At 36.8% G+C, this 22331-nt stretch overlaps 1 protein-coding gene across 1 annotated transcript; it reads right to left on the bottom strand.

Annotated features, from left to right (window-relative positions):
* Positions 1 to 21061: 21061 nt before the first annotated feature.
* Positions 21062 to 21511, bottom strand: LOC145619787 (uncharacterized). The gene has a single exon (XM_081674480.1). It carries the CDS (start codon positions 21509 to 21511, stop codon positions 21062 to 21064), a length of 450 nt encoding a protein of 149 aa, XP_081530606.1.
* Positions 21512 to 22331: the final 820 nt, after the last annotated feature.

The raw sequence follows: 22331 nt of genomic DNA, 5'->3' as shown, positions 1-22331 counted from the left end.
CTCCCCTCACGTCCGTATAGCCGGCGCCCCCTCGTGGTGGCTCGTGTTGTTTGCCGTGGTGGTGTGTGGTTAAATTAGTTCGCGTCTCCGTTCTCTGTAAAAGGTTGATTAAAGGGTTTAATCACTACTAACTAGTATTAGTGGAGGTTTGCCCGTGGACCAAGTAGAGGAATCACACTTTGGGTTCTTTATTTCCCATTATTCTTGCTCGATTGCACATGCAATCATGCTTCAAAGCTACAATTATATGTTGTTTAAGTGTTATGCAATGAGCTTGATTATTAGATGCTTATGAATATGAATCATGAAATTCCGCTTAGAGTATCTAAAGTCCTATAGTGGTATTAGTTAGTCTATTGCATTTACGCATATTGAATTTTAATTCTTTTATTGTCCACAATTTAATTCAATAAAGAGGGAGAATAATTTAATTATGGTTCAATTATTATATTAAATGTGATTTAACTTTTGGAATTGATTAAAAGTGATTTGAGTTGCTCAAAATAGCCATAAAGAGGATCGAATATTTTCCCTATTGAATTCGAATTTTTCGGACCCTAACCCTAATTTTTCAAAAATTTCGAACCTAAAAAGCCCTAAAATATGTTTTTTTGTGCTTGTTTTTGTTTGAGTTCGTTTTAAATATGCTTCATGATTATTATACCATTGATTTCATGTATAAATTGTGAATTTTGCATGATCAATTATTTAATATAAAACTAAAATTAAATTAGAGATTATTTTTCATGAACCCTAGATTTTAAAATTTTATTGTGAATTTAATTTTAATTGGATAAATTAGCATAAAAGTTTTGTTTTAATTTATCATGGACCACATTAATTTTATTTAATAAAACTTGTTAAATAAAATTGAATTGAAAAAAAAATTGCTTTTTGGTGCTGTTTTGGGTGGCAGCCATGGTGGCTTTCGCGAGTGGTGGTCCAAGAGGGAGGGTAGGGATAAGGCAGGCGGTCCAAGGTGGCTGGGCAGCAGCGTGCAAGTGTTGCACAGCTGCTACCGTTGTTGTTGTTGTTGTTGCTTCTTGCGGCAGTGGTTTCTGTAAAGCAGCTAGCCACCGTGGCTAGCTTGGCTGGCCACACACGATGGCCTGCAACCAATAGCAGCGCTGTTGCCACTACTGCCTTATGGCAGTGGGAGATGGGAAAGCGCCCAGCCACCGTGGCTAGCCTCGGCTGGCCAACCATGGTGGCTGGCGGTGTGCGGTAGTTTTCAAAAAAAAAAAATTTATTATTTTGTATAAAAAATATTTTCAAGATAAATTCTGATTTAATATTGGAGATAAAATCAAATTTCAAAAGTTGTAATTTTGATAATTATCTTGAATTAAATTTGTTAATTTTGGATAGAATTTGTTAGGATACTTTGAGCATATTCCAAAAGGATAATAATTGATTTAAATAATGTGATTATCCCATAATTATTTTAGGAGGTAATTGATTTAAAAATTTGTGATTGGCTAGTAATTAGGATAGAATCTCCTAAGATAGTTAGGATAATCTTTAAGGATAAGTATGATTTATCTTTTAAGATTTAAATAAGATTTGATTCTATGTCATGACTAATTTAAAAAATACGATATTTTATTGATTGTCATGGATAATATATGATATTATCTAATTGAAGTAATTAAAATATGAGATATTTGAGTGCCATGTTTACTTAATTGTGAACATTCGATGTTGTAGTTTAGGAAAGCATGATGAGTGATTTATTATGTGACCTTTTTAATATATATGATATTATTTTTGTTATATAATGACTAGTATGGCCTAGTAGATTACTAAATACGATCTACGCATCGTGATGTATTTTTGTAATCTTGGTATGGTATGCGTACCGATAAAGTATTTTTGTAATTTATTTATTTTATTTTAGTAGTAGATAGAATAGATAGATTATAGGTTGCAGTTGTTCCAAGAAGCCCATGAAGTGAAGGCCCGAAGGAGCGAGGTGGATGAGATCCATGAAAGTTCAAGTGGGAGCATTTACTTTATTAGTTTTCTTAGGATTAGGGGTCATGCTATGTCTTGTTTATTTATGCATTAGTATTTTTATGCATGTTAGATTTAATTGATGCTTGTGATGATGCGCTAGAGTTCACTAAATAATCATAACATAATAAATCAAGGTCCTGGTAATATTGAGGTTGCTTTTCTAATTAAATACCCAATAAACCTTTGATATTTATGATAGATCATGCCAAAGCTGAGTGTCATTTTATATCTTGGGAGAGTTGGAGTAAATCAAGTTTTACAATTTTAATTGGTTATCAACAAGGTTACCTAAAGAGTTTAAATCCTTGAAGCAAGGGTAATAATTAAACATGTGATGGTTAATTTTTCAACCAAGAGTTACAAGAATTGTAATCAGTAAAGAGTTTACTCACCTTGAAAATGTAATGGTTGATGATAAGGCCAAAGTCCGATCAATTATTGCACAAATAAAGGATCTTGGAATCACTTAAATTCAAAATGGGATCACTTTAAATTGAATAAAGTGTTTTAAAGTAACAAATTAATTCGCTTATGGTACTTCAAATTTTATTAAACGTAGTTGAATTTTGCATTTATTTATAAATAATATTTCGTTCTAATTTTATTAATATATATAATCTCCTCGATTGAAAATAAAGTTGAGAAACGTTATCAAAAGGTTAAAAAATAATCCATAAACCTATGTCCTAATTTTGCTAAGATGGTTCTTAAAGGCAAGTTTTGGAAACCCATGTCACATGTCTAAGGTTGGTTTTATTCAAATTGTTTGAGTAAAATGCCAATACATCTTCATTTTGAAAAGTGTTTCATGGGATATAATGAGATGGGAGGTACAAATCCTCTAAAATACAAGTATAGAAGTCTAATAAAATCTCTTATCTTTAATGTGATTGAATATAAGAAAGTGATTGGAAATGTCTACGATCACAAGTTGATCAAAAGTCATTGTTCTTCATCCAATTCATATGGGGTTCAATAGCTGATTAAACTCTAATATAAATAATGATTGAATAGACTTAGCAAAATCATGAAAAGTGCTTAAAGTAGTTATGTAAAGAATTATTTTGTACCTAAGAGAAATGTTCTAAGTGACGATCAAATGGGAAAAGTTTAAGAATATGTGAGGATTGCATTAAGAAGTTATAGGCTAAGAAATGCAAGCAAGTTGCTACTTTTGAAACCTTAAACTACTTATATGCTAAAAGTTGTTATGAACAACAAATATTTCCAATTAAAGGACCAACTTCAATTGATTAGAAACTACCTCATACAGTTGGAAGGTAAAAGAATGGAAATGTTCCTATTTTAGTATGTTATAGAAATCGATTTAACATATTGTTGCTTCTTGGACATACGATGTCATGTTTAGTTCTCTCTCATTAGGAATATGGTTGAACTATGTGAAGAAGTATGGCTAAGGGAGAAACAAATCTGAAAATTTAGAAGCAAATGTTGCTACTTCACAAGTGGAATCTATAACTTTAGAAGCAAAAGTTACAACATACAAGTAGAATTTACATTTCGCCTTACCTAGTTATTGGCTAAAATTAAATAAATGTTATTTGTACTTGACATTATCAAAACATACACCATTCAATATTAGTAATGACTTAACTTCAAAGATTCAAAAACGTGGAGTAAATGTTATTTTATACTTTATTGAGCCACAATGTGTTTTGAAAAGCTAAATAGGTTCAAAAGTTCTACATGGTAGATATAGATAAACTAGTTCTATATACATAAATTGTCTTTTAAATGTCAAATGATTCGAATGAAAAAATGAACATTGCATGCGGAAGATCCAACGGAATGGACTTTCAATATCATTAGATTATGAATCTATTGATATATGTAAATATCATTCTAATTTGAAAATTTCGACAAAGTCATCGTTTAGAGAAATGATGATATGAACACAAAGTCTAATACATATCAATGTAAGAAAACCTAAGGTTGAAAGGCTAGAGATGAACAATGAAACTTCATTGGTGATATGATTACTTGTGCTTAGTTGAAGCTAAAGTGTAAAAGTTGTGAAAAGTTCAAAACGTTTCCACTTTAACGATTTCGAACTAGAAACTTACATAATATATGAATTTAGTTCACTTGTGGGATTTCATTCATTAGGTCATCAACCTGATGAACGCATCAATTCGTAATTATATTGGACATTTTTTTAATATCAAAACCATGATTAAATAAGATTGAATCTTTTTTTCAATTGATAAACATAATTATGCAAGTTGATGCATTACTCATCTATTATGTTTTTTTCAAAACATACACAATTTAAATTTCATAACTTGCTTCAATCTAAGAACATTGGTATGACTCTCATACCTTGGTCATGGAAGGGGTTTAGTAAGTACAATTCATGAAATATTATCATAAACATAAATTTTGCAACTTTTAAATTTACAATAATATTCATTTCCATACACTAAGAATCTTCCTTCGTCCTTTTGCAAGGAACTTAGAAATTTCTAATTTGTATTCCGACGTTACATTGGATTTCAATCGAAATCTAACATCACTTGTTCCTAAAAGACGTGAATCGAATAGACGAGTATAGTCCATGACATGCATGATGCATCATTTGCTAATTGCATAAGGAGCATCACTCAAAACCATAATTTCATCATCCTTTCTCAAAGCATTGAATCTTGTTAGGTTATGTGCCATGTTATATGGGATTGAAACTCCTTTCAATATAGTGTTGAACCTTATAAGAATCTTATCATTATAAGCTTCTTAACTAAGCTCAAACATCCTTCTAGACTTATCTCTATTGATCTTGAATCCCAAATGTACTCATCATTCTCTTAGAGGTTTTTGATACAAAATGCATTAACCATAATTTGACTCTTCAAGCAATGAATAATCATTCTTTGTACTAGACCAAAAAGACTGTATAGCTCCACTAAACATCTTGTACACACAAGACCTTTCTTTCATTTAATGAGAATATCAACTGGTTGGATTAACTCATTAAATTGAAGGTTTTAACTCCATAATGCTAACTTCTATCCATTAAAGGATCTTTTATGCATCCCTAGGATTATTGGTTTTTCAAAATCATTGTAATTGTATCATATACCAATATTCTTTCATGAACAATTTCAAGAAAGTGTTTTGAAATCCATCTACCAAATCTCATAAGGTATAAATCACTAAAATATCTTTAATAGATATTTGCAACATGACTAATGTAAAGGTTTCATCGTAATCATAGTCATACTATGAATTTGTTGAATCTTTTAAAAAATCTTTGCTTTGTTTAGAAAACACTTTTATTTCTTGTTTGTTTTTCTTATAATAAGTCTCACCTAATTAGCCAAATTAATCAAGTGTCATACACTTACTTATATAGACTTACAATTTATTTCAGATTTCCTTGTTTTTAAATTAGTTGGAGTTATAACTTGTCAAATCATTTTTATTACTTGCATAATCATTATGTTCCAAAATCAATATTTTAGAACTTTTAGTCAATAAGAAATCATATTTTATTGGCTAAGTTTTAGATATCCTAGTCATCATTGTGGGTCTTTATGCAATAATTGAAACTTATACAACAACTTTGTTTAGTTTTTAATGAGAAATGCCAATAGAGGATGTGCACTTGTAATGTACTACCTTCAACACATGATTATTATTCCCATTACACTTAATGAGACCACGCATTGTCATTTGTAAGAAGAGGTGAATCATGCTCATATTGTTGCTTTAACTTTATTCGATCATTTTCGAGTTTTCTTCAAGATTTTCAAATTAACTTTTCTTGAACTCTTTCAAGGCTCTCGAACTTTTCGAGATTCTTATACTCCCACTTGCCTATTGAAGAGGCACATTTAGCATAGGGTGAACCAACCATGGTTTGAACCACGTTTGTTTGTTGCTTTTCTCAAACTTTTTTGAGATTTACACTACTCCCACTTGACCTTTTAAAAATGACATGTTTTCCATAAGGGCATCTACTTGAGCAACAAGCATTTTGTGCTGAGTATTATTTGTGTAGTAGTACCCCGTGCTCTGTATAAGAATTGAACGTGCATTAAACGATTTAATACACCTTTTATTCCTTACTTTGTAGAAAAACTTTATAAAAACTTTTCTTATCCATATCACATATGAAGCCTTTGCTACATTTTGATTTGTCGAATGTTGTTTAGTTTAGTTTTGTAGCTCATCTTAAAAGTATATCCCTTGAATAATGATTGGAAGATAGGTAATTTTCATCCATTATCAAAATACATCTCATATAGGATAATAGCTCCTTACATAGACACCTCATAAGGTTCTCTTTCGGAGTTTGTTGCAAAACTATTTCACAACTCTAGGATGTTTATCAAGGACTTAGCTTAAATTCTCATTACTACATCATATCGCGATATTTTGAATATCTTGCCAAGTAAATGTCTTGACTCAAACATTCACAATTACAATCATATTGCAGTGTAATAATTATTGTGTCAAATTGATTCTAAACTTCTTACCGATAAATGATTTCAATAAATGGACTAGCATGTAAGATTGATCGGATAGCGTAGTTTCATGGGCTATAGGAGCGTAGTGATGCTGGATTAATCACATGGATATGCATGAATGATGTATGATCGAACTATAGACTTACTTTGAAGTTCAAGTATAAAGCTTCCGGATATATTAGTGGATTCCTTTGACATGAGTGGAACACTGATTCCATTCAATGATTGATTTAACTGTGGTACATACAAACATCTGCTCGTAACTTGAGATTATAAAGGATGTTTCCTGGTTACTTCAAAACTTTTATGGGAGCTTTGGTTTCACAAGATTGGATTTAGTCTACCTATTTAATTAGGAATGTGGCTTGGCCCCTTGAAGAAGGAGAAATTAGACAATGCATGGCCGTGCTCAAATAAATTACATAGTAATCATTTGTTTTGTAATTCTAACTCAGATTTCAAAAAAAAAGATTTGTAGATTGATATGATCACAACATGAGATGCAATCATATTATCAAATCCGCCGCACATTGACTTAAAGAATTTGAATATTGCATACTTGTCTCAGACAAGTGGGAGATTCAAGGACTTATGTCTTCGATAAGTGCAGTTACTAGATATATCAAGGAACACTATTATGGAGATAATAAGTTTGTTCTTTTGGGTCGTCATTGTCTATTGCTAGATATGATAAATGAACTTTGGGCTAGTCATATAGTCTAAATCCCAATAGAATCGATCCTATAAGGTCACATAACAAGGGTATTGGATTAAACAAGTAAGATGCCCATTAACGGGCCTCATGAGATCATGAAATACCATATAGAGTGTTGGGCTAGGATTTTGAGCTTGACATGGACTCTTATTTCGAAATGTGATCTATAAATAAAGTCTATGCTATAGGTTGACATAAGTAACAATTAACAATCAGTAAATTGTGAAAAAGGAAACCAGTTTCCAAAAACCCTAAACTCCCTTTTCTCTCTCCTCCCTCACGGCCCTCCTCTCTCCCCTCATGTCCGCACGGTCGACGCCCCCTCGTGGTGGCTTGTGGTGTTCGTCATGGTGGTTCGTGGTTAGTTCACGTGTCTCTTCTCTGTAGAAGGTTGATTGAAGGGTTCAATCACAACTAACTAGCACTAGTGAAGGTTTAATTTGTGCATGTGGACCAACTAGAGGAATCACAATTGAGATTCTTTATCTCCCATTGTTCTTGCTCGATCGCAAGTGGAATCACACTTGAAAGGTTACAATTATATGTTCTTTATGTGTTATGCAACGATCTTGGTTATTAACGGCTTATGAGTATGATTAATGAAATTTTCTATTCCGCTTAGAGCATCTAAAGTCCTATATCATGATGGCTAGTAGAGTTGGCATTCGTGACACGACTTGTGACCCGAAATTGACACGAAAACATTAACCCGAAATTGACTCGAACATGAAGCTGACCCGACCTGACCCGTACCCGATACGAAGTGGAGTTAACCCGAACTTGACCCGATACCCGAAGTGACCCGACCCGAACTGACCCATACCCGGATTGACCCCACCCAAAGTGACACGATATTTGAATTGACCCGATCGATCTTAACCCGAATCAATTGACCCTAACAAACCCGAAAAGACCCGAACTATACCCAAAATGACTCTTCTTTAAAATTAACAGATACTCAAAATAACCTAAACAACTAATTTAGGGCTTAATTACTTTACTCTAATAAACACTTATCAAAACTTGTTATTGTTATTATTACTATTACTCTTCATTTTTTAAGTGTTATCTTTAAATTCTTTTCCACTTTTTACGTACGGTGTAATCTCTTCACGGTATTGGACCTGCACTTATCATAACTTATTAGACCTTATTGAACTTATAGACCTAATTGAACTTAATTAAACTTATTGAATCTTATTATTAGACTTGATTAGAACTTATTAGATCTTGTTTTAACTTATCATAACTTATTAACCTTAAACTTATTGGACCTTGAAGCCTTTAATAACTTATATATACTAATATGAACTTATTTAAAGTTATTATACCTTAAACATATTTTTTTAAGGTGAAGTCGTTAAGAGAACAAGCCCAAAGTCCCAAACTAATTTGAATTTCTGACTAATTAATCAATGGTAGTGATTATATATAAAACAATAATATTATAGTAACTCTCGGCAATAATAACAATGATGTTGACACATAGATTTATATTTCTTATTAAAAACAATAGTAATTATAACAATAACTATACTAAATTTAACTATTTGAGCTTGATGCCTTGACCCAAAGTTTCAACCAAAACATGACCTAACCATAACTTGACTCGACAATTGTGCTCGAAGATTGACCTGACATTTAAACCCAAAGATTTACCCGATTCGAACTCGACCCGAAGTGTTAACCCGATACCCGACCCGACCCGAATAATCTTTGACCCGAAGTAGACCCAAAACCCGAATTGACCTAACCTGAAACTAATTGACCCAAAACTGACCCGACCTGAATTGACCCTACCCGTACTCAACCCAAACAACCCGTTTGCCAGGTCTAATGGCTAGGTGGTAGTGTTGGAAGAAAGACTCTTCGTGGTTGGGAAGATGGTGGAGGAGATAGAATGTGTTTGGGAGAGGAGATGAAAAAGAATTATTTGACTATTAATGGTATTTTGTGGTAATTGCTAAACATTAAGCTTTCTTTAATGGCTACTAAGGAGAGAGGGAAAGGGGAGAGAGCAACATAAGAAATTAAAATGACAACATTTGTGATGTAAATTCAATGTTGATGAAATAGTCTTATTTCTCTAAAGGCTTGGATATCGGCCGACTACAAATCTAAATTATTGAATTATCCAAATAGATTAATTGGCCCAATTCCAGAATTTCAAATGAAATCCATGATCCCAAACATATCATAAAGGAATTCGATATACTACTCAATGTAGACATATGATCGTGTCTCTCCAATTCAAACCCATTGAAGAGTGACCTTTCGCCACCACATGGTTAAGTTGCGCATTGTATCTAGAGCTGTCAAAAGCTGACTCGAACCGAAATACCGACTCGAACCCGATTATTAACCGACCCGTCTGAAACCGGAAAAATGGTGACCTGAACCCGATCTGACTAGACCTAAAACCTACCTTAGACCCGACTTAACTTGAGTATCTAAGACCCAAACCCGAGCCAAATTGGAGATGACCCGACCCGAATATAACTTGTAAATTATTGACCTTAACCAAAATTGACTTAAACCCGTTTCAACCCTTCAAAACCTAAATTTATCCTGACCTGTTACTAACCCGATCTGTTCCTAACCCAACCCGAATTTAACCCAACCTGTTAATAACTAGCTCGAATTTGACTTGACGTGTTACTATTACTGAACCGACTCGAAATTCAACCCAATATGTTACTATCCCGACTCGAAATCAACACGACTTAGCTTGTTATTGACCTGACCCAATTGCAACCCAAATTGTTCAGGGCCCATTTCAAATTCAACCTAACCTATTATTGACCAAGTTTGATTTTTCTTCACCTTAATTTCAATTTATATCACCTTATTAATATTGATCAAAGTATAGTTATATAGTTATGTTATTGTCACTTGTGTAATTGTGTGTTTGTGCAAACGAGTTACTATGACAAGTTCAACAGTCATTAGTTCAAAACATCCGATTCCTTACATAGACTAATTATAGGTATTTTCTCATTTCTAATTGTGAAAATATATTTAGCATATGTACAATTAGTAGGGAATATATTCTGAATATATCCAAAGCTACTTGTGAGGTCGTAATCTCATGAGGCTAAAACTACTCTACATATGTTAATATTGATAAAGCATTTTGTTTTGTATGTAGGGAGACCAAGTCGGTACAGCAAAAGAAAGAAGCATCATCCCTAAATTATTTACTTGAGCCGAACCCGACTTGAACTTGAGAATGATCTGACTTAAATTTGGCCCGATTTGATTGTAACCCGCAGATTATTGACTTGAACCGAACCCGACTCAAACCCGAGAATGACCCGACCTGATTATAACCCGCAAATTATTGACTAGAACCGAATCCGACTCATACCCGAGAATGACCCTAACCCTGTTTAACCCGTGAAAACCCGAATTAAACCCAACCTATTATTCACCCAACGCGAATGCAACCCGACCTGTTATTAACCCGACCTAAACCTGATAAGTTATATGATCCGACGTAACCCGACTCAAGCATGACCCAACCCTAACCTGACCCGCATAAGTTACGACATTAACCCAAATTAACCCGACCCATATTTACCCGACCCACATTTACCCGTCCAAAACCCCACCCCTTTACCCAAATTAATAGCTTTAATTTAGAAATTGCTTGATTTCCCTTATCTCATCCCAACTTCCTTTAATATCCCCTTTTAATAGCTTAAAGTCCACTGACAGGGTAATAATTGCGTCGTTAAACAACTACACCTAAGTCAAATACAATTTATAACACTCGACTCAACCTACTATGAGTATAGGGCAAAAAGAGGGATCGAATCACAGGGAGAAGTACATAAACACCGCGTTCATCACTTAAAGTCTAAGCTATCTCGAAACAAGAAATGTGAATAACTAGGAGATCAAACTAAGAACGAGATGGATTCAAATCAATATAACTAGGCACCAAGGGGAATGGGTAGATGAAGATGCTATTTGAGCATGCAATAACATGAAAATAAATTGAGAGTGAACTAAGCATAAATGAATATCGAAACTAAATCCAATCTAATCTCCTTCTTGGGTTAATCGGCTTCTCCTAACATAGCCTCTATGTTTCCACACTAGAACCATATATTAGGAGGTGCAATCAAGGAACAATCGATAATAATGAACCTAAACTAAGTCAACTTCCGTTTCATGTTAGCAAAGATTCACCTTTAATCAACCAACAATGTGCACTTACAAGAAGATTAAAGAATATCAAGCATGCAAAGGTTTAATCACAAACAACTTAATCCTAATATTGTAAGCATGAACAATTAGCAACTACACCATCCCCACACCCTTGGCTAGGTGAATACTCACAAATCATATTGAAGGCAATGTCAATCATCAAATCAATAAGCATCAACATGATTAATAAGCAAAGAAGGAAAATCAAAGTAATCAAACAAAAATAAATGCAAAATTAAAGAAAGAGAGTAAGATATTTCTCATTAATTGAAGTCGAAGATTTACAAAAGATCAAACAAGCTTCTTCTTCCAAATCCAAGTTCATCAATGAAGAAATCCACACTTTCTCTCTCTACCAAATGAAAACTAATCGTGTTTCTCTCTCTAGATTAGGGCTAAAATGTACATAATCATCTCATTACAATCTTAGGGGGTATTTATATGCCCCTCACATTACCCTAAAGAGGGATTAGAAGTGCACGGAAATACCCACGAGAGCGGCCGTGACAAGGTAATAATTGCGTTGTTAAACAACTACACCTAAGTCAAATACAATTTATAACACTCGACTCAACCTACTACGAGTATAGGGCAAGAAGAGGGATCTAACCACAGGGAGAAGTACATAAACACCGCATTCATCACTTAAAGTCTAAGCTATCTCGAAACAAGAAATGTGAATAACTAGGAGATCAAACTAAGAACAAGATGGATTAAAAATCAATATAACTAGGCACCCAGGGGAATGGGTAGATGAAGATGCTATTTGAGCATGCAACAACATGAAAGATAATTGAGAGTGAACTAAGCATACATGAATATCGAAACTAAATCCAATCTAATCTCCTTCCGGAGTTAATCGGCTTCTCCTAACATAGCCTCTATGTTTCCACACTAGAACCATATATTAGGAGGTGCAATCAAAGAACAATCGATAATAATGAACCTAAACTAAGTCAACTTCCGTTTCATGTTAGCAAAGATTCACCTTTAATCAACCAATAATGTGCACTTGCAATAAGATTAAAGAATATCAAGTATACAAAGGTTTAATCACAAACAACTCATTCCCAATATTATAAGCATGAACAATTATCAACTACACCATCCCCACACCCTTGGCTAGAAGACTACTCACAAATCATGTTGAAAACAATATCAATCATCAAACCAATAAGCATCAACATGATTAATAAGCAAAGAAAGAGAATCAAAATAAGCAAACAAAATAAAATGCAAAGGTAAAGAGAAAAAGTAAGAAATTGCTCATTAATTGAAGTTGAAGATCTACAAAGGTTGATCAAGTTCCTTCTTCAAAATCCAAGCTCATCAATGGAGAAATCCACACTTTCTCTCTCTACCAAAGGTAAACTAAGAGTGTTTCTCTCTCTACAAATGGGGAAAAATAGTCTAGTACAAAGAAAAATGTCATACCCCTTAAAAGGAAAAGAAAAGGGGTTTAAATAACAAAATAAAATAAAGAGGGACGGAGGAGATGGTGCGTGCGCGCAACAGCTCCCGTGCGCACGCACATAGGGGTCTGCACGCACGCACAGGAGGGTCTGAACGCTCGCACCCCTCTTGTGCTGTTGCAAGGACTCCCCTCGACCCAAGGGAGCATGGCTGCAAGTGAGCTCGAGTGCGCTTTCATGCATCATGCTCGTACGATGGTGATGAACAAGGCAGCCCCAAATTCTTCACTTTTGCGCACTCAAGACCATAGCATGTGATGATGGTGATGCATGAGAGCGCTAGCCATGAGTGGAAGTTTCTCCTTGCCTTGAACTCTAGCCAACCAAACGACACGAGGCCGTTTCTCGAGCATCTAAAACACTTGGAGATCCTATCAAACAAGATTCCGAGCCTCGAACAACACCTACAATAAAAGAGGGAAAAGCGAGTAAAGTGGAAAAGACGAAAATACCCCTAAAATGCAAGAAAACACAATATGGACTACAAACTTTAAATGCAAGAAAATAAGAGAATAAAAGGGAAAAACACGAGAAAGAAAGCGTAAAAAGGACTCTAAACTACTCTATAAGAGTGACATAAATGTCACTCATCAGGTCGCTCCATCGAGGGGGAGCGGACGCTCTAGAGGGTATTAATCAATGAAACTGTCATAGTGGAGCGGGCGCTCTCCCAGACAGGAGCGGGCGCTCCAGGGTGCAGAGCGGACGCTCCTCTCTGGGGGAGCGAGCGCTCCATAAGCTTGTGAAATTGGGCTGAAAAGAGTGAAATGGTGCGGCCGCTCCCATGGGGTGAGCGGGCGCTCCTCTATGTGCTCCGGGCTCTTATTCAAGTCCATGCTCCTCTCTTCTCCTACTCCAATGCACTCCAACGGGTGAACTAAGCCTCGAGCGAGATCATACGAGCACTCCATTCAACCTACTCAAACACTCATACACAAACATAAGTATAGAAGAGAGGGGAAAGTGACAAAGCAAAGCAAAAAGAAAGGAAAAGAAGGGGAAACACAAAAGGGAAACAAGGTATAGCAAAACTAAGACAAAGTGCTTGAAAAAGGCTCAAACAAGTGCCAATGAGGGGAGAATTCTCCACGAAAAAGGATAAAAGAGTGGCATAAATGCCACTCATCAGAATCCCCCACACTTGCCTCTTGATTGTCCTCAAGCAAGAAGAACTAAAACAAAGAACAAGCACAATAAACGTAACATGACAAGGTTCAAGAAAACCGATCAAACCTCAAGGTAGGAAATACTGCAATTGGACTCAAATGTAGGGACATGCATCAAAGAATACTTACCTTTCTCAATTCAAGAGAGAAAACACGTTCTAAGATGCTCAAGGTTAAAGGAGACAAACCTAAGTTAAGCATAGAGAAGTAATGATTTCATCCTCCGCCCTAGGCCCATGCAAGACGGTCCGCGTTCTCTCCACTAGTTTCAATTCATTCCCTAGTTAACTCCTCATGATTCCTTGAGGGAACCGGAAAAAAAATTTCTATGTGGAACAATGAGGTTACCCCGACATCTCAACTATGCATACTCTCTCCATAGGGTTGAAATCTATCTCCCTCCATCGTTCTTTGACTGCGCTCCTCCAAGTCCAAGGGTCTTAATTAGGGTTGTAATGTCATGGCTAGGGGTTAAGGTTAGGAATCAATTTGAAAATTTTGGTGGCAAATCCTAAGTGAAGCAAAAGAGTGGCCACCTTTCAAGAACAACCTAAGAATTGAGCCTAGTCTCAAATTGCAACCTTCAATACATATTTCACAACATTACTTCATTTCTTTCATCATTTTTTTTTTCTTTCATTTCTTTCAATTTTTTTTTTTTTTTTTTTTTTGTTTTTTTCATTTCCATCAATTTTTTTCTCTTTTTTTTTTCTTTTTTTTTTCCTTGGTTTTAAAGTACATATTTTTTTCTTTCATGAACAACTTTCAAAATCTCACTTGAACCAATATTCACAACTTTCTTGCCCCAAAACCAACACTCTCAAACTCGAACCTCACAAGCCAATGCTTCACTAACTACAAGGGTTGGTAGAACATAGGCCGATGGGTTTGTAATATGGCTAAATCAAGAAAGGGAAATGAGGCCCAAATTGGTTAGCAAGTCGGTGGATGTAAAAATGAAAACAAAATTTGTAACAAAACACAAAGAAAACAAAGAAAAATGAGAAGAAATGCCCTCTTCCTCTTTTAAAATTGTTTGGTCACGATCTCGGGAGCTAGATACCAACACAAAGATTAAGACATGCATAGTTAAGGATCCAAAACGCCGCTCACAAGAATGATGAAGGCTAGAACAAATGACGCTCACTCGGGATAAGAAACAAGCAAATACCAACCAAGGGAATCCTATCCACCAAAGAGAGCAACACCGTCTCACCACTTTCCCGTGAACTAGGGGTTCAAACGTCCTCAAAAGTTCTAAACTGGGCTACCTTAGCTTACAATGTGTCTAATTCAACCCTAAGTACTCTCAAACCTTGTAAACCCTCATCAACTAGGAAGGTAAGCATTCGAAGACATGTCATCAAAAAGGCACACAAATCCACAAATCCAAATGAATGAGCAAATCCACATCAAAAATATTTCCGCTTGTCATAGTCATGCTTATCACACAAAAGAAAAAGAAAAGCAACACAAAAGAAAGAGGAAGAAATTAAAAAGGTTCACAAATGAGGCATGTAATCCAAGCAAATCCCTATCGTCATACAAGTGATCGTTGATAACAACATTTACGATCCCAGGTTCCTTAGAACCAAATTAAATCGAGCAACCTCGAACCATTCAACTTCTTCCTAGACTAGCCTAAACTATGCAACCAATCAAAATATTTAAAAAGTTGAGAAGGAGTTTTTGTCACCCAATAGTGCTTAAAAATTGCAAGTCCACAATCATGAAGCTCTATTGCTCGAAAAAACTTGGGAAATGCGCCAATAAGCACTACAAAAATGTCAAAATCCAAAACAACTCGGAAAATATTTGGTTAGTAGCAAGGGAAATATATACAAAGAAATAACAAGAAAACAAAACAAAACAAGAAACTACTAAAGAAAAGGAACAAAGAAAAGAAAAATGGTTTAGATTAAGAGGGAGTTTGGATTTTTAAGATTGGGAGCCAAAACAACACAAGGTTATCATCAAAAACATCATTTTATAGAGAAGAGAGAAAGTGAGCATCAAACAACATTTAAAGAATTCTTGCAAAAGACACCTATTGGCCATGAATATGCCCCATAAAACAAAGCCCTTTGAATAAAACACTGAATAAGCACCCCCCACACTAGAACGAAATACCGTCCTCGGTTTGAGCAAAATGGAAAACAGGGTGGGAGGGAAGGGCTAAATTTAAGCCCTAGGGCCCTAGTCCTCCATATGGGAACTAGAACCCTCTCCATACGGACGCCATTCATAATCGACGTCGATTGGAGGGCCATGGGGGTCCCATCCACCGGTGTAGCCTGGTGGAAAACCACGGTTCCGGTACAAGTCTTGCTGATAGTCCGGAAGGGGGGGCATCACAAGGGGCTCCGATGTGTACATGGGGTAGTTAGGGTCCCCACGTCAATCATATCCTCCCGGTGCCTTGTAATCATACCCCTCGGAAGTGGGGTAGTTCACACGGGGAGCTCCTTGATATGAAGGCCCGGGCCAATAGGGCCAAACCAGTTGACGGGGAGTCCCGTATGCATACGATTCCTCATGACAAGGATCCAGCCCTTGTTGGGGCGGGAAGTAAGGATAGTTCACCGGAGGATCCAAATCCGCTCGTTCGCCCCCATACGAGTAGGCACCTCGCGAATCATCCCAGTCGTCTTGAGGGCCCTTAAGTTCAAGTAGGGCTGCTCATCAATCGAGGTGAGCTTGGCTAACTCCACTCCATAGCCTAGCTTGTAGGCCATCCAAGTGATCATCCGCCCCAATTGAATCAGCGAGACATGACTTTGACGGTTGGATTTGCAACAACAAACAAAATCAGGAAAGGATAAGTACCTACAAACAACCAAGAATCCAACTTCAAATACTCATCTCATAAATATAAATCACCCTCAATCAAAACAACTAGCTAAAAGGCATTACATAGTGAAATGGAAGCCACTCAATGAACAAAATTAGTAAAAATTAGGACATATGTCGGGGTTCAATATCACTTTTAAACATTTCTATATTCAAAAGAAAGTGATGGAAGCATTAACACCATCTAAATATCCAATTTAGCATGTTGAACTAAAATTCATCACCCAAGTAGCATAATCCTCCATCAAAACAAGTCACCTTGGCAAAAACCATACAAATACCAATTCATATCAAATCAAACAATACTAGCATAAACAATTGCAATTTAGCTTGAATTAAACACCATATCAAGTATTATGCTAGCATGAACGAAAATTACTCCATGATACAAGTATGAAAATTTGCAAGTGAAATCAACTATAAACTTCATCCAAATAACATTGTAGCCCAAACATGACAAATCTAAACACATACTACTCAATTTCAACTACATTCAAACATCATAAATAAGTAGTACATGAATAAGTAAGTAGTGTCATGAAATCCAACAAAATTTGATTCTTCAATTCAAAAATTAAGCAACAATATGGCCAATTATACTTACAAAATCAACAATTAAGTGAGGTAGAGTAAGAAATTCATACCAAATTGCTTCAACAAAGCTCAAAGAACTAAGACCCAAATCGGATGAAATTTGCCGATCTCGTCACCAAAGGAGGAAAAATCAAATTTGAGGTGAAATGTAGAGTGAAATTCGTAATTTTGATTGTGTGTGAGAGTGATTTGTGTGAGAAATTGTGAGGGATGAGTGAAGGGGGATTCTCTTAGGGTTTGAGTGAGTAGAGGAAATGAGGGAAAGTGAGGAAGAAAGGGGAAAATCGGGGTTTAAAACCTGATTTTTTTTCCGGAAATTCGAATGGAGCGGGCGCTCCACCGGGGGGGGGAGCGGACGCTCCGCTATGGTAGGAGCGGGCGCTCCTTAAGGGTGGAGCGGACGCTCCATTAGGCTGTTTTCCCTTTTGATTTTGAGCTAATGGTGCAGACACTTCACTAGTGTAGCGGGCGCTCCACATCAGGTGCGGGCGCTCCTTGTAAGTGGAGCGGCCGCTCCATTAAGCTGTCTTACCTGTTGAATAATTGCCAGAATGGTGCAGGCGTTCCTATGGGGTGGAGCGGACGCACCATTTAACTGACTTGCTCTTTAAATCATTGGAATTTGAGCTCCTTTTCTTCACTTAGCCACCATTCCCGACTCTACTCCTACCCTACAAAATCAAACAACAAAAATTCAAACAACCAAACATCCAAATTAATCCAAACCCACAAAACAAAAGACTAAAGAAAATAAAGAGAAACTCGGGTTGCCTCCCGGAAGCGTTTTTGGTTAACGTCGTTAGCTCGACGTTCCTTGAGTTAATCAAGGAGGGTCAAATTGACGATGCACATCAAGAAGAGTCACAAAAATTGGTTCATCACTTGGGAATCCTTCGTAATAGGGCTTGAGACGGTGACCGTTGACTTTGAAAGGAGAGTGGCCGTCTTGTGAGATTTCGTAGGCTCCATATGGGAACACTTCCGTGATAATGTACGGCCCACTCTACCTTGATTGAAGTTTGCCCGGGAAGAGTTTCAATCGTGAGTTAAAGAGGAGCACATTTTGTTCTCGCCTTGAAGAGGCCCTTGATAAAATCTTTCTTGGCGATTTGAAGAGGCCCTTGATAAAATCTTTCTTGGCGATTTGGGCATCGTGACAAGCTTTTGTTCTCGCCTTATACATACTTGCACTCTCGTAGGCATTCATCCTCAACTCCTCTAACTCGTGCAACTCTAAAAGCCTTCGCTCTCCCGCACTATGGAGATCAAAGTTGACTTGCTTGATTGCCCAATGCGCACGATGCTCCATTTCCACGGGCAAATGACAATTCTTTCCATAGACGAGCTTGTAGGGGGTGGTCCCTGTTGTGGTCTTAAAGGCGGTCCTATAAGCCCATAGAGAATCAATTAGTTTGGAGGACCAATCCTTCCTCGTCCTAGAAACCCTCTTCTCCAAGATCACCTTAAGTTCTCTATTGGTGATCTCCGCTTGACCACATGTTTGAGGGTGGTAAGCAAGCCCTCGCTTGTGAGACACCCCATACTTATCAAGAAGTCCAACGAAGGTGTGTGCTTCAAATGTGACCCCCAATCACTAATTATTTCTCTTGGAACACCAAATCTCGGGAAGATTACTTTCTTGAAAAGATTGACCACCACCTTAGAGTCATTCGTTGGAGAAGCTACGGCCTCCGCCCACTTAGACATATAGTCAACGACAACCAAAATATACTTGTTCCCATGTAAATAAATAAAAGGCCCATGAAGTCTATAGCCCACACATCAAAAACTTCAAGCTCAAGGATGGAGTTTTGCGGCATTTCATCCCTCCTAGAAATATTCCCCATCCGTTGACATCTATCACAAGTCTTGACAAATATCCAAGCATCCTTGAATAGAGAAGGCCAAAAGAGCATAGATTGAAGAACCTTTGAGGCGGTCTTTTGAGCACTCATATGCCCACCACAAGGAGAAGAGTGGCACACCCTTGGCTTTGATTCCTTCTTCCCAAAAAGATATTTTAGGGCCACATGATCGGTGAACACAATTGTTTTGGACCCTAACAAATAGAAACGAAATATTTCAAAGGAAAGAACAAGAGTTTTTTGACATGTAGTAAATGACATGAAGCTTCTTGTCAACTCTTTAACTTAAAAAACCCCCAATGGCCATATAACTTGCATCACACATCAACTCAAAATGTAAATTCCATCTAGGGGCTTGGACAATGGTAGTAGAGATCAAAGCTTTCTTCAACTTGTTAAAAGCTTCCAAACACTTGTCATAGGTAACAAACTCCACATCCTTTTGAAGAAGATCATTGAGAGGCCTTGCAATGAGAGAAAATTCCTTGATGAATCTTCTATAAAACCCGGCATGTCCTAGAAATGATCTTACACCCTTTACATTAATAGGAGGTGGCAACTTTTCAATAATTTCAATCTTTGCCTTGTCAACCTCTATGCCTTTGTGAAGAATCTTGTGCCCAAGGACTATTCCTTCTTTAACCATGAAATGACATTTTTCCCAATTCAACACCAAGTTCACCTTCTCACACCTAGCCAAGCACTTTTTAAGATTTTTAAGGCATGCCTCAAAGAAAACTCCGCCTACGGAAAAGTCATCCATAAACACCTCCATCTCCTCCTCCATCATATCCCCAAAGATACTCATTGTACACCGTTGGAAAGTTGCAGGAGCATTGCAAAGGCCGAATGGCATTCTCCTATAAGAAAAGGTACCATAGGGGCAAGTAAAAGTAGTTTTGTCTTGGTCATCGGGGTGGATAGGAATTTGGAAGAACCCCGAGTAACCATTAAGGAAACAATAATACTTGTGCCTCGTTAGTTTTTCAAGCATTTGATCAATGAAAGGAAGGGGGAAGTGATCTTTCTTGGTGGATGTGTTTAGACGTCTATAGTCTATACACATCCTCTAACCCGTTACCATCCTCATCAGAATAAGCTCACCTTTTTCATTCTTAACGACTGTCATGCCCCCCTTCTTTGGAACGACATGAACGAGAGAAACCCACCTAGAGCTTAAGATGGGGAATATGATTCCCGCATCTAGAAGCTTAGTAATCTCTTTCTTCACTACCTCCCCCATTTAGGGATGTAGTTTCCCTTGTCGATCAATAGAAGGAAGAAAGCCCTCCTCAAGGGTCATATGGTGTGTACATAAAGCGCGGCTTATACCTTTAAGGTCATCAATGGTATATCCCAAAGCACCTTGGTGCCTTCTCAAAACACCACATAACACTTGAGCTTGGCTTTCACTCAAAGATGAACTAACAATTACGGGATAAGTAGAATTTGGGCCTAAGAACTCATACCTAAGGTGTGATTGTAGAAATTTAGCTCTACCATGGGAACACCTTTACCTTCCTTAGTTGAAGCCGCTTGCCAAGCCTCTTAGCTTAAAATGTTCATGCATATTTACACATCACTTCCTTCAACACTCCCATCTAGCAAATTCTCATATAAAGCCATTTCCTTGCTAGGAGCGCCTATCTTTTCTTTATTCAACAAAACACACTCAAGCGGATCATTAGTTGTGAGCAAGTGCTCGCTCATGCATGGAATGTACAAGATTGTCCGAAATTTCAACTCTCATGCAATTCTCAAGAGATGAAGATGGATATTTTATGCTTTCGTTCAAATCAAATTCAACTCCTTCATCTCCAAATTTATGTGAAATCTTAGCACTCTTGACATCAATCAAAGCACCCGAAGTAGTAAGAAATGGTCTAACAAGAATAATAGGAATTTTAGAATCCTCATCTATATCAAGAACCACAAAATCTAACGGAATAATGAACTTTCCTACCCTTAAGGGAACATCCTCCACCTTACCCCTTAGGGTCTTAATTGACCTATCGGCTAATTGCAAGGTAATGTTGGTGGGTAAAAGTACTCCCTTCTCAAGTCTTTGATGAACCGAGTATGGCATAATGATAACACTAGCTCCAAAGTCACACAAGGCATTATCAATTTGCATTTTATAAATAGTACAAGGGATAGAAACGTTTCCGGGATCCTTCAACTTGGGTGGCTTTTTGTTCATTATGATTGCACTACAATTCTTGGTCAAGCTAACCGTTTCCGCCACATCACATGTTCTCTTTCCACTCAAGATCTCCTTAAGGAACTTTGCATAGTTTGGCATTTGGTCTATCACATCGGTGAAAGAAAGAGTAAGATGAAGTTGTCAAAGCATCTATATGAATTTCCCAAATTGTTCATCCAATTTGTGCCTATTAAACTTTTGGGGGTAAGGGAGCTTGGGCTTGTAGACTTCTTTTTCTTTCTCTTTCAACCTTTCAACTTGTTCCTTATCAACTTCCTCAACCAAAGGGCTCTCATCTCCCTCATTCTCAATCAAACTCTTACTAGAACCCTCTTTAGCATCACTCTTCTTAGACACTTCACTCTCAAGGACCCTAGAACTCCTAGACACAATCGCATTCATAGGACTCTTAGGATCTAATCTTGGCGAAGTTAAAGAAGAAAGATTTGTAAATTATTTAAACTCACTAGCCAATAGAGAAATTTGGTTTTCTAACCCCTTATGATAAGTCAACATGTCATTAAACTTCTCATTACTAAGGGACATTTAAGTGTCCAACAATTTGGTTTGCTTCTCAACGACATCCTCCAAAAAACTCCTAGATGAAGATGGTCGATCATAGAAATTATCACTTTATCCTTGGGTATTTGGAATAAATCCGAGTGGGGTACCTCTTTGAACATTGGTTTTAATATTCCCCCTACTTTGATTCCTCCAATTACCTCTACCTTGATTTTGGCCACAATCGTGA

The sequence above is a fragment of the Chenopodium album genome, chromosome 27, assembly GCF_948465745.1.
Source record: "Chenopodium album chromosome 27, dcCheAlbu1.1, whole genome shotgun sequence".
NCBI lineage: Eukaryota > Viridiplantae > Streptophyta > Magnoliopsida > Caryophyllales > Amaranthaceae > Chenopodium > Chenopodium album.
Note: the sequence above shows the minus strand (reverse complement) of the source record. Positions and strands in the feature narration are given on the sequence as shown.